Here is a 16,959-nt window from a genome sequence, read left to right on the forward strand (position 1 = left end):
TTATTTGACAGACAAAAAAATTATCAAAACTATTTTATATAAAACACATTAGGCCCAAAGGCTGAAATGAAACTAGAAAATTTTTTTTTATTTTATTATCTTTTCATCATTTTTTTATTAGACCAAGTGTACAACATTCAAGGCTGCCATATTGCTTTTAAAATTTGGTCTTTCTAAGGTTTGACAGATTTGATCTTTTTTATGCTCTTACATTACAAAAAAATATGGAGGCCAAAAACATGGTTTCATGAAAGAGCCAAATTTGCGAATCTGTCAACCCTTAGAAAGGCCAAATTTTAAAAGCAATATGGTGGCTTTGAATGTCGTTTATTTAGTCTAATAAAAATGATGAAAAAAATAATAATGAAATTTTTTTTCTGGTTTTATTTCAGCCTTTGGGTCTAATAATGTGTTTTATATAAAAATAGGTCTTATAATTTTTTTGTCTATCAAATAATTTATGCTGCTAAACACATTTCCAAAATTCAGTTGTTAGTGTCTTCTGGTACTCATTTGATACTGACCTGGCTAAATGTCACTTAACTTTCGTAATCTAACGAGAACCGCGTGTCAACAGGTTCACAACTTTCTAACCCTATCTACGAATCAAAAATGTTATGAATTTTTTTTTTTAAACAGTAAAAGAAATTGCAAAACTCCAATTATCCCTTTTGTTTTATATATATATATATATATATATATATATATATATACATAAAAGTGACCTTGTCTGTGTCTGTTTGCGTGAAGAATAGTCTCTACCAAACAATTCTGTCAATTATTGGTCCACAGATTTGAAACTTTATATATAGTGCCTGTGGAACAAATTTGATTTGGTTTTTAGCTGGTAAAAATAGCTGCTAAATGGCCAAAATAAAAACATTAGTAAAACAGTTCCTTCAACACATGCATAAATATACAGTTATACTATTAACAATGCTATTTTTTCAATTTTTATATATTTATGGACTTAAATGAGACAGTAATGAATAAGGCCTGAGAGCCACGTGTTTTGGCTTTGATTCTAGCCGATGTAATCTTTTTTTACTTTTGAAATAACTAAGATATATTGTGTACAATATGATAATTGATAGAGCATTGGTTCTATAATAATAAATATGAAATCTGAATAAATAAAAAAATATTGGTTCTATAACATTAAATATGAAATCTGAATAAATAAAAAATATTGGTTCTATAATAATAAATATGAAATCTGAATAAATAAAAAATATTGGTTCTATAATAATAAATATGAAATCTGAATAAATAAAAAAATATTGGTTCTATAATAATAAATATGAAATCTGAATAAATAAAAAATATTGGTTCTATAATAATAAATATGAAATCTGAATAAATAAAAAAAATATTGGCTCTATAATAATAAATATGAAATCTGAATAAATAAAAAAAATATTGGTTCTATAATGATAAATATGAAATCTGAATAAATAAAAAAATATTGGTTCTATAATGATAAATATGAAATCTGAATAAATAAAAAATATTGGTTCTATAATAATAAATATGAAATCTGAATAAATAAAAAATATTGGTTCTATAATGATAAATATGAAATCTGAATAAATAAAAAATATTGGCTCTATAATAATAAATATGAAATCTGAATAAATAAAAAATATTGGCTCTATAATAATAAATATGAAATCTGAATAAACAAAAAATATTGGCTCTATAATAATAAATATGAAATCTGAATAAATAAAAAAAATATTGGCTCTATAATAATAAATATGAAATCTGAATAAATAAAAAATATTGGCTCTGTAATAATATGAAATCTGAATAAATAAAAAATATCATATTTAGGTGCAACTGCAGATAATTTGTTAGTTTATGTATATATCAGCCAACATTCTCTTTTCAATCAAATTGTTTTGTCCAAGTTTTGTGAGCATGATTAAATTTGTTATAACTTAGTTTTAAATGTTTACCGTTATTTCTTTTTACTAAAACCCATTTTAATTTTAAAATAATAAGTAATCATAGAAAAGGACATTATCCATGAATCAGCTTCCCTATGGGTCAAGGTTACTTTCTGATTCTAGACTTGCTTACATGTTTCCTTTTTCTCTCATTGATGACTGATTAAGGCATAAAGTTTGACAAAATCCCTTTCTTTGATTTAATCTGCAAAGCGACATCATATTTTGTCCATTATCATCATATCGAGTTTAACATCTGCTTTAAATGCTGGCATGCATTGGACGGCTTCAGGAAATTGACTTCCAAACTAAGCCAACTCTGAACAGGTCTTTATTTACCCCTCTTTCTCTCAAGTTAATTTTTATAATCTTCCTCCCATATTTTCCTTAGTTTTCCCTTGTGAACTGAAACCTATTACTGTTATACCGGCCTTCCTTGAACAGAGGAATTTACACTGATTAGTACTATAAATAGCACTAATAATTCCAACACCGGTGAGAGAGATGCGACTGCACTTCAACTGCTAGCCAAGTGCCCAGCAGATATACACGCTTTCCTATCTTTGTACATTATTGTTAATACACTTGTTCCTTAACCGAACCTCAACTTGATTGTTCTTATTTTGACTGTTGTTCCACGACACAACAATTACCTTAACTGTTCTACATGACTATACCATCAGTCTTCTGTTCTGCACACATCTCCTTATACTGTCCAGCTTTAATTTTCCTCTGAAGTCATCAGATCTAATCTTGCCTTCAAGATTCATATTACAAAACCATCATATTATATTTCCATTTTATTCATAACCAGAAAAACTATTATTGCTGCAAATTGTTAAGCTCCTATTTTATCTAGGCTAGCTCTTGACATGCAGTTAACTTCTAACCACTAGATCAGTTTATATCAGCTTTGTCGAGATGTTTTAAGATAATATGTAGTCAGTTTTCCAGATGTTTCCAGCATCTTCTAGCATTGTTATAGGAGCAGCCGATATGATTAGCCAATCAGTAGACAACAAATTTCAATGAATTGTGTAAAGTTCATTTAAACCATAAAAAAACAAAGTTTTTATGTTAAAGTCGGAAGTGAATTACAGCATGCTTTGTGAACTAATTCTCCTAAAAATGTCATTGCTAGCATGTAAAATAAAAAAAAAACTTATTGCAAAGAAAAAAAAATGCACAAAATTGTGAATCTATCAGCAGAATGAGCAAAATGAAAGCCATAGAGCACTAACGAGTTATGTTTGCCAGAGCGAATAGAATGGTTGATTCATATATTCATTTTTCTTAAACTAATTTTAATAATTATGATTATTATTACCCTTTAATTGTTTAGTTTTATTTTAATTCATATTCAAAACAAGTGAAGCATGTATGGTCCTCCGTGAGTGTACAGTGAACGGCGCATAAAAAAAAAATGACTAAGTTCAGCATTTGCCCCCCCCCCCTCCCATTTTACCCCAAAAGTCCACAAGGGACGTCAAATCCTGGTGAAAATGAACAAACAGTGCAGTTTTAGGCCTTAATATATGTAAATTTGAGTTCTGCACTATGCAAAGAAAGAAATAACCAAGTCCATCTTTTGCACCCCCCCCCATTTAGCCCCCAAAGTCCCCAAGGCCGTAACATATTTAAATTTGAGTTCAGCACCATGCAAAACTGCTAAATAGACATAAACAGAAAATTTTGGACAAATGTGGTAAAATAGTCCCAAAAATGGAGTGTTTTTATTAGCCCTAAAAGAGCCCCTGGGGTACACCCGAGAGTTATCGCAAAGTATAGACAAACAAAATTATATAGAAATCAGTTACAACTTTTCCAAAAGTTTTATAAAAACCTAAGGCATCAACTGGATAAAGTATCATCAGGGGAAATCATTTTATTTTAGTGTTTCGGAAACCAATTATATAAAAGCAGGTTGTACGTGTTTATTCCCAGCTAAAAGAGAATAGACTGAACAGTAAAAAAAAGAAGGGATTGAAGAGAGACAAATTGAGAGAAGCAGAGATAAAAGTTTATTTTTATAGAAATTGGTTACTTTTTTTTCTTGGCAATGTCGGGTAACCCTGATAATGTAAAGACCAGTGACATAGATTTGGCTAAGCCTAACCTTAACAGATCATTTTCATTATAATAAGAGTGTGTACATTATTATTATCCTTCCACTTCTAATAGACGGGTCAAATGGTAAACATTCAAAGCTGGTTTCACACCGAAATAATTGCTGGTTTGGTTTTAACGAAAGTGGTGGTAAAATAAAGCCGATTCTAATTTACAAACAAAAGATTAATTGAGTTTTGTGGCTTTCTTCTTCGCTAATGAATCACTTATTATCTTCACAAAAGCATTCTTTAAATAATTTCCACGATACCATTCCATTAAACAGTTCTCAGCAATGTAAGTACAAAAAATACCAGAAATCTAATTGCGATACGACTTCCTTCAAAAACAAAGAATTATCTAGCCACAGAAAATGCGACCTTAACAGTGAAGGGGTGGAATTTTGCTGCTTGACAGGTTAGTCTGGGCTATATAAGTAGAAGAGGCACATATGGTATGAGTATATCAGTAAACATTTCATTAATGTACTTATAAAACAAGCATAGGGATGCAGCATTGCGGTGATGGGGCAGGAGTTGGAGCTTGGTTGAAAGTGCGAACCCTATTTTATTAGAGAATCTTTTTTGGATTCTATCTAAGAGAGAGAGATTAATGGTAGATGTATTAGCCCAGATGTGGCAATAGTACATGTATAGGCGAATGGTGGTCTTGTAAAGATATAGAATACTGTCAGGTGTGAGTATTTTTCTAGCATGGTAGGGGGAGCCCACCTTCTTTGCAACAGCCTTAGCAATGTCCTCAATGTATTTGTTCCAATCACATTGCTTGTGAATGCTAAGCTAAAGAATTTGAAGCTCAGGTAGGATGTTATTAGTCATGGCGATCATTGGTTGAAAAGGTTTCTTGTAATTGTTAAAGAAAAAAAAAAGCCAAGTTTTAATAACATTAAATGTTACCATCGATGATGGCCACTACAGACTGAATATCTATTGAAATTCATTGTAAATGTAAACAGGAATGTAATAAAGAAAACATATAAAGCTTTTGTTAAGTTTTACTGTAGATTTATTACTGCAATTAAGGTTAATGAATCATTATTCTAGGTTAAGACTGCATTTAAGGTCACAATCAAAAAAGGTTGGGAAATGCTGGATTTAGAGATCTAAAAAAAATCATAATTTGTTCATTTTGAAAATCAGAAATAAATATGCGTTAAAGAATTATCTCATTAAAATGACCCATCAGCTTACATAGTTAAAGTTATGAGCGTGAAAAGTGTTCGTTTTGTAGAGTTAGCTTCCCTTAGGTGTGAAAAAAAAAAAGTTGAAATCTGCTCAAATCATCTGAGTTGTATCTAATTTGAAAATCAGAAATAAAAAAGATATATATTAGAGATTTCAGGCTTTCTTGGAAAGAGAAAAGATAAATATGGCATAATCTGATAATTGGTAGGTTATCATTCCTGTAAAAATTCCAAGTGCCCATGTTTTATAAGCTAAAATAGAAATTAGCTGATAGATCCGTCTTTCATATCAACATTGAGTTAAAAAAATCAAAATAAAAAATACAAAAAGATAAAATAAAGAAAGATGTACAAAAAAGAGGAGATTTGCTTTTGTGAAATAAACCAGTAGGAAGACCCAGCATTGTCCCAGATCGAATTAGGAATTGTATGTATCTGCATATCAAAGGAAAAATAAAACGCCTCCTCCCCTCAGCTAGTCTGTGGGAGACTCTTGGTCATGGTCGAGAACCCACTTAACCTCCCGGATCAGAGTAACTTAAGGTTAGAAAAAGCAGGTGATGGATGTAATATGGAAGCAAACAGAAATAATTCTATGGTTTCGTATCCCGTTGTGCTGATCAGAAGATACCTCTGAGTATAATGGTCAGGACAATCATCCAGTATATGCATTGCTCGAATAGAAAGAAACTGTAACTTACTGTCTGAACAACTGAAAAGCTATGGCAATACATCAAACTCTTCATTCAAGAATTAGAACACCTCGCTTGGTAAGGATTATCATTATAGACAGGCGGCACCTGATCGTCATTAAACTACTCTCCGACAATCAGCAAAATATAACGGGAAAGATCATGGGTAGAAGAAGAAGAGAACAACAGTGAGAAACATATGTTGACAGTCTGAACATCCGGGCAACATCAAAAATGATGAGCAACAATGAATTCATGAATGCCTTAAAGAAGAGAGATAGATCGAATACCAGGCAGGACCCCACTTGAATGAAGGTCTCTGCTGTCAGTTTATCACTTTTTTTATTCTTTTTTTTTTTTTTTTTTCAATTTAAGGAGTGGGGCCCAGGACATGCTAAATTGGTTCAATTTGAGAGGATGTTAGTAAGATGGTGCTTGTCAAGAATTTCCCCTATATTAAAAAAAAGAAAAAAAAATCTGTATGATGCCTGTATCCAGAAAGAAAAGATTGTACACCAAAAATCATGTAAATTGATGAAATAGTTGTGTTTTTAAATAAGAAAATCAAATCAGTGTCATATTGAAAACAGGCTGAAAACAAGGGAGAGAACTCTAAATAATTCAAACCCGTGGGATTTTAGAAAAAAACTCAAATTTGCTTAAAAATGATTTTCTTTATAAAAATAAAACTACTTGATCAAATCTGCATGATATTTGGAATATATTTTTTTCCATCACAGGTATGTACATAATATAGATTTTTCTTCATTTTTATTTTTTAATATAAGGGAAATTCTGGACAAGCATTAGTAAGATTTATTGAAATAATTTCACAAAATTTATAGTTTTTAACTCCCACATTTGCCAGGAACCAATGTGAACTCCTTGCACTCTTGCTCCAAATCCTAAAGCCTTTATTAACATTCAATTCTTACATCTTAATTTTTTGCTCAGTTGATGAGAGAAAGAGAGAAATTTAAAATAAGGAATAGGGAATAGCATTCAGTGTCCTAGTCAGGAAACAAGACCAAGCACAGGGTGACTCACACACAACACATTGACAAGATTTAAACGTGATTTGAGTCAGACATTTTTCTAATTGTCGTAATATAATGGAGAATTACGATTTGACTGACTTTTTTCTGTTTAGGAAGCTAGTAACGTCTAGCAGTGCTTGGAAAGCTAGTAACGTCTAGCAGTATTTTATTTGAGAGGCTAGTGAAGTTCAGCAGTTTTTTTTGTTTTTTTTTGAGAAGCTAGTAGAGTCTAGCATTGCTTGAGAGGCTAGTAGAGTCTAGCCTTGTTATAAGTTGATGTGATTGCAGATCTTGGTACAGTGTTATGAGGTGATCTTTAAGGATCAGGAGGAATGTAGTTTAATATGCATTAATTTGCATATCAATGAGGCTTCGGCCCTTAAATGACAAAATATAAAAAACCTGAATAAGATGGCAGGCGAGTTGAGTTGGGAGAACCGAACTGAACAGGTTGAAATTCACAATGTTGTTCGAATGCTGTCAATTATTATTTTTTAATTATATCCCATTAGGTTTACGCATGGGTATATTTTATACACATTGAGGACTTGGATTAATTTTGAATACCATATAAACTGTTTTTTTGTTATTTTTTTAATTAATAAAACAATGTAACTGTTCATACACAATACATTTCCTCAACACTGAAATATATTAATACCATAACAATCATTATTTTGTTCTCCAAATAATAATTGCAATGTATCTCTATGTAAATAAAACGTGCCTCAATTGTGAATATCTTATCTACCACTAAATGAGACAAATTTTACAATTTGTCTGCATCCAATAATTTACATATAAACGCTTTATTCACGAATATCAAAATAAAAAAAAATATACATAGATACATACATATATAGATAGATCTCCTACACCCACTGACAGTCTGTGCTGTTCTCAGTCAGTGTAGGAGGTGTACTTCCTGACTGAAGAAATTAAAAATTTTTGTTCCCCTCTAGAAAGCCTTTTTTAGAGGAAACTGGATAGTTGAAGAATACAATATATAATAAGGCCAAGTACTTTTTTTTTAACATTTTCTCATCAGAAAGATTTAAGATAATAAAAAAAGAAATAGGGAAGACAATATGTAGATAGATAATGATTGCTTCATCTTTACAGATGATTGCAGTCCCACCTTACAAAACCCCACCATCAGTCCCCCTCCCTAAATCATCTCATATGGCCACGCAGGTGGCTCTTCAAACCAGCAGCCAATTCATATGGCCTGAAGCAAAGCTAACACAAAGTCAAGTGTCTGCATTGAGTTAATTGGACAACTCTGGTGTATGGTGTCCCTGTGCACAAGCATATGTCTCCTCAGACCTGCAGTCGACTTGTACTTCCTGCCACACACCACACAGTAGAAAAATGCAAGCATGAAAAGTAATATGGTTAAGCTTATACATGGAAAAGAAAAGGACAAGATATTTTAGTAAAAAATATAATAAATTTATAACTTAAAATATGGCAGCATTAAGAATTGATTATATAATGTTAAATTGAATTTAAAAAAAAAAAAAATTTTTAATGCTGCCATATTTTAAGTTATAAATTTATTATATTTTTTACTAGAATATCTTGTCCTTTTCTTTCCCATGATTAAGCTTAACCATATTACTTTTCATGCTCGCATTTTACTATTGTAATCCATGATTTTTCCAGGCTTCCAGTAAATTCACTTGTTCTTTGTTTAATTTCAGTCTTATTTTTTGCCCCCATAAACATAACATATACATATGTAAAACAATGTATGGCACTCGTCTGCTTTCATTTTGTTTCACTTGTTACTTCTCTTTTTGAGAGAACGGTGAATTAATAGCCACACTAGTCACTGAAGCGATGTGGTAGCTATGGAAACCAGTCATAAAAAACGTTGCTCACCTCTTTACGAATTTTTATGATTTTTAACACCAGTAAATTCATCATAACTTTTGTTTTTACTGGATGAAAATTGAATTATTTTTTTTTTACACAATATAGCTGAGAAGGTGATCTATAAACTGTAATAATTGTTTGAAATTTGGGCAAAAAATGAGTGAGCAGTGAAACTTTAAAGTAGTTCTAAATTACAAAAACGGCTACTTAACCATATATTCAAACACTATCATGTTTGAATAATTAATATTCAGAGAAGTAGCAAAACAATTAATATACTTTTAACATGAATAATATTTCTTGTTCAGAAAGTTTGAAGTATACATCGTTACTTCACTTATACAATGTGAAATTATTTATTTTCTGTAAAGAAAGCTATGGCTAGATTAATTGTTGGTTGAATGGCGGGTAGTTTTAGCTAGTTATATGTAAATAGGACTAATTTTTAAAGAAACAACTCATTAAATGACTTTCATCAACAACAAGTATAATATTGCTATGTATTAATCACCCCAGTAGCTCAATTAGTTAGTCTGCCATACTAACAGACAGAGTATGTATAGGCACATGCCCTTTTAAATCTAATATACATCAATCAAATCATACACACATACACCTTTAAATAACGCACTGGTTATCTGCCCCTGTAATCCTCATTTGCCCACATTTCCTGTTCCATTTCTCTTTCTTCTTTCTCTTTTCCATTTAAGACGTTGACAACACGCTTCCTTTTTCTCATCTAGCTTATAATGTGAAATAAACCATTTTTCTACCTGCACCTCGACAGCCGTGCATTCTGTCAAGGTAGGAAGGAACATTCAACAAATCCATACACACGTATACTTCAATTAACTCTTGCATAACAATGAATACTTGTTATATCTTAACGAACTCTAACATACACAAGAACTCTCGTGTACACAAACACATTCTATATTGTACAATACTTCTGTGTAAATAAATTCTCCTATACATATGTAAATATATAATCCTGCTTTGGCGTGCTTCATTTTAATGTCTTAAATGTACTTGTGACACATGTTTATTTGTTGATTTTTTTTATTACACTGTCCTAATTAAACGACGACCTTCAACCTCTTAGTAATTGAACATGCAATTTTCTCAATAACCAGTTCCCCAATGCAGTCTACAAAGTGGGGACCCCAGCCTATAACTGGGTAACTAAACCGCTCCGCGGTTCGCCTACAGATGCGAGTTTAAACCTCACCTTGGACAAAAGTATTTTTTCACTAATTTTGTCTCAAAATGAACTTTAAAATTATAATAGATTGTTTAGCTTTACTCTAATTTTTTTTTCTTATAATCTACATAATTTATGGAAATTAGAACCCCGGGCAATGCATGGTAACCCTGCTGGTTATTTATGTTTTAACTGTATCAAATTAATTGTTATTCTAGTCAATCATTTTTTATTTAAGTAAAAGTACACTTAAAATTGTTCAAACAGATAAAAAAAACTTTTTTGTGTTTTTTTCATCCATTTGAACAACTTAAATGTAAAATGCTTTTAAAAATAATCTCAAAATAAAATTTAAAAAAATTGTTAATAACAAAAATCCTTGGTATATTTTTTTTTTTAATACAATTTATAAAAAAAATATATATAATTAAATTAATAAGAAGTAATTGTAATAATTTTTAAAATAACTACGATAAAAATATTGGATTTCATCATCATCATCATATTCAGTTTAATATCCATTTTATTTATTGACATGTGTTTGACAAACGTTTAGAAATTGGTTTCTAAACTAACCCATCTCTGCCCAAGTCTTCATTTATCCCTCTTTTCTCTCATTTCTTTCCAGGTTTTTCTTGGCTTCTCCTGCCACTGTTCTACATCTACTAATCCAAACACTTTCATCCATTTTTTGATGTGACCAAATCAACAAAGTCTTCTGCTGTGTACACATATTCCTATATTGTTTAGATTTAATGTTAGAGTTAATAAGATCTAAGATTGCCAAGGAAATTTTCAATACACAATCATCATATGATTCTCATATCATGTTTATCCATGCGACAAACATTCATCAACCTTCACTTATCAGGATTCTCTTCTGTACATCATCACACTGTATGGAAATGTCAGATATAGACACTTTAACAGTAACCACAATACAGAGAACGTGAATGCCTACAAGACACTATCCTCGAGCATCTAAAGTCTCTCAGTACGGGGGTTTGTCAGGAGATGAGGATACTTTTTCTCTACAAGTAAACCCTGACTAAACATTATAAAACCACATAGTATTCGCAGTCGAAATAAGATCTTTTCAGTATGGCTAAGCACAGCAGCTTTTACAAGAAATGGTGCATCTTCTTCAAGTGATGTTACCTCAAGTAACAGCATTAAGCTGGATACCCCACCAGATGAGATGAATTCTTGTCATGGAATCTGGTAAAACCGAGAGATTGAAAGAAAGATAGACTATAACATATTTAAATGGTCAATTGCGGAGAGGAAAATTACCATTCTTAGCTCCTTTACTAAATCAACATTTGAGATGCAAGTGGGATCCGATTAAATATTAGAATATATATGTATTTCATATAGACATCAGGTGTTAGCCCCTAGGAAGGGACACTGATTTTTGAGAACTGACTAAATATTCAAGATAGTATTATATTCAAAGCCCAAATAAAATAACCTTGGTATGAACATGCTACACTGGCTTATATTAGGTTGGTGCAAAAATAATGTCATTTATTTTTATATATAGTTGAACGTCAAAAAAACATTTTCACACCAACCTAATACAAGGAATGATGCACTTTTTCCAAGTGATGTTAGCTGTAGTGACAGTACTAAGATTGATGCCACACCAGACTAGATGAATTCTTGTCCTGGAATCCAGTAAAACCACAAGAAAGGTATAGTAGAACATATTTAAATGGTCAATTGGGGAGAGGAAAAGTATGTCATCAACTTCTTTACTAACTCAGTGTTTGAGAGATAAATGAGAACTTTAATGGAATATTTGAATATCTATGTATCTAATCATATAGAGATCAAGTGTTAGCCCCAAGAAGGGGTACCTTGACTTTTGAGAACTTGGACCTTAGTAAAATGAAGCAATCAACACACCAACATTTATATGTCTGTGTACCTTTTTTTTTTTTTTTTAAATTATAATAAGGGACACTATCACTAAGACAAGTGGTTACTGGAAATTCGGGGCCAGATATTTTAGAACTTCGACTGCAGTACAATGAAACAAAAACAGAAACTTGGTCGCATCTTTGAAAACATTAGTTCATAAGTTTAATTTGAAAATTTATAAAATCAAATGATGTTATATAATTTTTATCATATGACTAGCGAGGGGTACCCGGCGTTGCCCGGGTGTTTGGAGGTGTGTGTGGAAACTCCGGGGGTGGGGAGGGTGGGGGTTAAAAAAAAAAAAAGTAAATATGAAGATCGAACCCGAATTGTTGAGGCAACGTTGTAAATTAAAGTGTGAAAAAAAAATGTGCAACGTTAACCATTGCCCCACCGTGAGATGCTAACGGAAACACGTTTGAATTTAATTACTTGGATTTGGCTGGTGCCCATTTTAATGAGTTAATGAGGTCAATTTTGACTGTGGGATAGTATTTCATTTACTGCTGAACGCTTTTTTTTTTTCCCCCAAGATGCTATAGGAAAAAGACTAACCCACATGCGGCGAGCGACAAATGTTGAATATTTATCTTCCCGAAATCGAGCAAATTAAATACACAGGCGAGCTTTGTTGTTAACTGTGAGATATTACGATTTATATGTGATATAAAAAGTTTTAAAAAGTTGTGAACCGACCGACCGCTTCTCTGAAAAAAAACTTTTGTAGACATACAGAAAAAGCGAACACACATACATACATACATTTTCGCTTTTATATTTATAGTTTAAAATCATTTTTTTTATTCTAAGACTTTCATTGTTGATACACCTTATTCATAGAATAAAACTTGTGGGGTTTTTTCTCTCTTCATTTTGTTGGCGCTATTAACCAGTATTAACTTTCAAATTAAACTTGCAAAAATAATATTATCAAAAAATGTGACCAAGTTTCTCTTTTCAAAACTTGTGCCAACCACATTGATTTCAGACTTTACAACCGTCAACAACATCGGATGTATACCTTTTCTCACTCCATGAAGGGATGACTTCTTGCATTAATACAACCAGGAAATGAAGAGAAAAAGAAACAAGAAACAAAAACAAAAATCACTAAATCTAACAATGAAAGTTTAAAAAAAAAAAAAAAAAAAAAAAAAAATTATTTCAATCATTTAATAAAAATTATAACACTATTCTATTTCCTAAAATTGCAGATTACAATCACAATTTCTATCTTAAATATATTTGGTTCAAATCAAATCGTTCGCAAGATTTTAACATTTCCTCCAAATTAAATCCTAAAAACAGACACGAGTGAATTAAATGCCTTGAAATTATTTTTAAGTAGTCAATTCGTTTCTTTTTTAATTTAGATTTTATTTTAAGCATTTTTAAAGTTAAAATTATTATTTAATGCACAAAATCACATGAAAATTCTGTAAAATTCAAAAAAAAATGTTAATTAGTCAATCAAAAATTGCCTAACACAATGCACACAAAAAATTAATTCAAATCCCATTTTAAATAAGTATCAGGAGGACATTAACTGTGAAAGGGATACTTTCTTATACTGCTTCTATAATAAAAGAAAAATGTCAATAGGATTAAATATTAATCTATTAAGCCTGAAGGTATCTAATTTTTTCACTATGGAATTGAAACTTTGTGTAATGAATTCATTAGGATACACAAATTGAAAGTGAATGAGTGACTCTAAATGGGTGGAGCAATAAATTTGTCACCCTAAAGAAAACAACACTACAGCTTATGTAGTAGAGCTGACATCTATTCAATGTAGCCGCCTTCAGCCTCTATCACCGCCTCGATATTTCTTTTCTACAAATGCTGGCAGGAGAATACTCAGCGGATGGTGGCAATCAGGTTGGCTTTGGTGTTATAGGAGTCATGTTGGTGATATTCTCAACATATGACCAAATGAAATTATCCAGCCAGCGGATTTAAGTCGGGCGAGGAGAGGTGGGGATTCAGTTTTTCAGCCCTTTTCTAATATTATCTATTATATAAATCTCACCTGTCTGTTTAAATGTATGTATGTATGTATGTATGTTTGTATGTCTTGCAAAAACTTTCAACAAAGGCGACGGATCCTGACAATATCAGTATCATTTTGAAGCTTGACGTCTCAGAAGACAAATATTGAAAAATTGGCTAAAAGCATTAATTCTTTCACCCTAAAATGGCCAGTTTTGTACAAGGAGAGGTCGATTTTTTGCGAGCGATTTTTGCAAGTCATTTTATCGGTTGGATTGACTTTGCCAAACTTCTGGTCACGTCATGGAGGATTGGTAAGACAACAGATTTTCTTTCACTTTTTTTTCCGTCTTCACGTCACAGGTTCGAGCCTGCCTGCCCACTACCACTGTTTTATTTTTTCATTTATTTTTTAAAACACTTCTCTTCACCCTGGCTGCCTACTGTTGTTTTGATTCCCCCACCCCCATCCAGGGTTCCTTACTACACCACCTACACACACTCGGGCAATGCCGAGTACCCCCCCCCCCGTTACTACTATATTTTTTTATCCCTCTCTCCACTCGGTCTGCCTACTATTGTTTTAATTACCCCCTCCCACTACCACTATTTTTTTTTAAACACCTATCCCCACCCAGACTTCTTACTGTTATTTTAACCCACCTCTTCAGACACAGGAAACGCCAGGTACCCCCGCTAGTCTTTTAAAAAAAGGAGATGTATACAACTTACATTATAATTATTTTCAATACATTAAAACAAGAAAGGAATGGGCTGGGCAGATGTGGAAGAGGGATGTGGAAAAACGTGGAAGAGGGAAAGAAATAGACGGATCGAGAGATAAAAGTTTTAATATAAAAAAATTTACACCCGCTTTTTAACCTCTTCTATTTTGGTTTTTAGGATATCAGGCAACGCCAGGTAACTCTGCTATTTTAATTGAAAATAAACTAAAAAGTAATTAAAAATTAATTTATTGAGTTTGGAAAATGGAAATTTAAATTTCATAACTATGAATTTGTTTTAATTTACCAAGCATATATTTCTCATATTGACTTTAACCACCACCCTCCCATGTATTCTTTAGTTTATTTTTGAATTTCAAATGTTTAGGCTTAAAATTGGCTGAATAGTTTGCAAGAGATTGCAATGGTCAAATCTTTTGAATTTTGACCCCTTGGTAGCCAAATTTTCGGCCAAAAACCAATTAAAAAGCTTGCCCTGGGTCTGAATACACTTTATGTAAAATTTCAAATGTTTACACCAAAAATTAGCTGAGTAATTTAGTTGAGATCGCAGAGGTCAAATTTTTTAAAACGTTGACCCCAATTTTGACTCCTTAACATTCATTGTTTTGGGCTCAAATCAAATTTAAAAGTTTGATCCATGTTCAAGTAACCTACATCTAAAATTTCTAAAGTGTTTAAACCTAAAATTGGCAGAGAAGTTTGGTAGAGTTTTCAAAGGTCAAATCATTGAACTTGACAGACAAATTTCTGGCCAAAACCAATTAAAAAAATTTTCCCAAATCTCAATACCCCTTATGTCAAATCTCGAGTCTGTAGTCTGAAAATTGACAGAGTAGTTTGGTAGGGAAATGTACACACACACACAGACAATTTCATTTTTATAGATATATAGATTTTATGCAAAAATAATTAAGTATAATACAACTTTTTATCAGACATTGTTTACTGCAGACGTCTATTCCTTTGCATCATGAAATAATGTTTCATGAGTTATTGTCTAAATAGCGGGTAGCAATATATAAAAAATGAAAAAGTTTTCACGTGAAATCAGAAATTAACAACTTTACTCACAAAATTTCGTCCTTGTCATAGACTCGATCAATCAAGTTGTGGTGGTCAACATAGTCTTTCTTTAAAACTTGGCCCAAGTTGTACATCTGTTGCTGACCCAGTAAAGTCAACTGACCACTCACACAACCTCCCTGAGAAATATGAAAAGAACACAATTATTTAAAAATAGAAATAATCAACAAAACAGGAAATACTAAAAGAAACGAAATGGCTAATCCTCAACTGTAAAATCAACTTCAAATTTATTATTTTCAAGCAATTATCACCAGCAGAAAATCATTGTAAAGTTCATGTATAAGGGATGTTCAGTAAGCAATGTCCCTGATCCAATCCCAGTTGTATAGTCTAGCTGAAATTTTACATGTGCAACGATTTATATCTCTATGGTTTATGTGGTAAATTACAGCTCTGAACTAATTGTGATTTCTTATTTACAGATGTTTGAAGGGAGTTAAATGTGAAATGGAGCCTGCTGAGTGTCATGCAGTGATCAAGTTTTGTATTTGAAATAATGTACAGTACATGGGACTTGTGATGAAATGTAAGAAACATATGACAATGATGCCCCCATTATTTGATCTTCTAAAATGCTGGCATTGTGAATTCAAACATGACTGGAAATCTGTGGAAACAGATCCCAGACCTGGTCACTCCTCTTCTGTCATTAATGAGGCATCTGTCAGTCAAGTTAAGACTGTCATTTTGAAAAGTCAACAGGGGACTATTTGGTAAATAGGCCAAGAGATCAAGATTAGTACAGAGGCTGTAGAAACTATCATTCATGACTACTTGCATGTGCATAAGGTGTTTTTCTAGTTGTATTCCCAGGTTGTTGACATCTTTCCAGAAATGAAAATGTGTTGTGTGCTTTAAGGATGAATTTGGAGATGTGCCAAAAATTCTTAGCACGTCTTCGAATTTTTCAAAAATCTGATTACACAGGATGAAACCTGAGTGTATCACTATGATTCAGAAACCAAAGCTGAGTCAATGCAGAGAAAGCACTTGGACTCACCATCTCCAAAGGCAAGAGTGCAGCCTTCTGCTGGCCAGGTCCTGGCAATGGAAGGAAAAAGAATGAGGATATCTGCTTTCCTCTGTGCAAATCAGTAGCTAAAAGTCAGTTGGATGACCATTCACAGATTTCAAGTATGATA

General features: G+C 32.0%; 1 protein-coding gene across 3 annotated transcripts in view; it reads right to left on the reverse strand.

Annotated features, from left to right (window-relative positions):
* The window catches only part of LOC145295892 (lysophosphatidic acid phosphatase type 6-like), a 232,033-nt gene that overhangs the window by 57,040 nt on the left and 158,034 nt on the right, over positions 1–16,959 (reverse strand). For all 3 annotated transcript variants that reach the window (XM_080141647.1, XM_080141648.1, XM_080141649.1), the window contains exon 4: positions 15,803–15,933. In XM_080141647.1, the coding sequence (XP_079997773.1) occupies positions 15,803–15,933 (131 nt within the window). The remainder of the gene's footprint in view (positions 1–15,802; positions 15,934–16,959) is intronic.

Source organism: Euprymna scolopes, chromosome 16 (assembly GCF_053919585.1).
Source record: "Euprymna scolopes isolate OS-2025 chromosome 16, ASM5391958v1, whole genome shotgun sequence".
In the NCBI taxonomy this organism is placed as follows: domain Eukaryota; kingdom Metazoa; phylum Mollusca; class Cephalopoda; order Sepiida; family Sepiolidae; genus Euprymna; species Euprymna scolopes.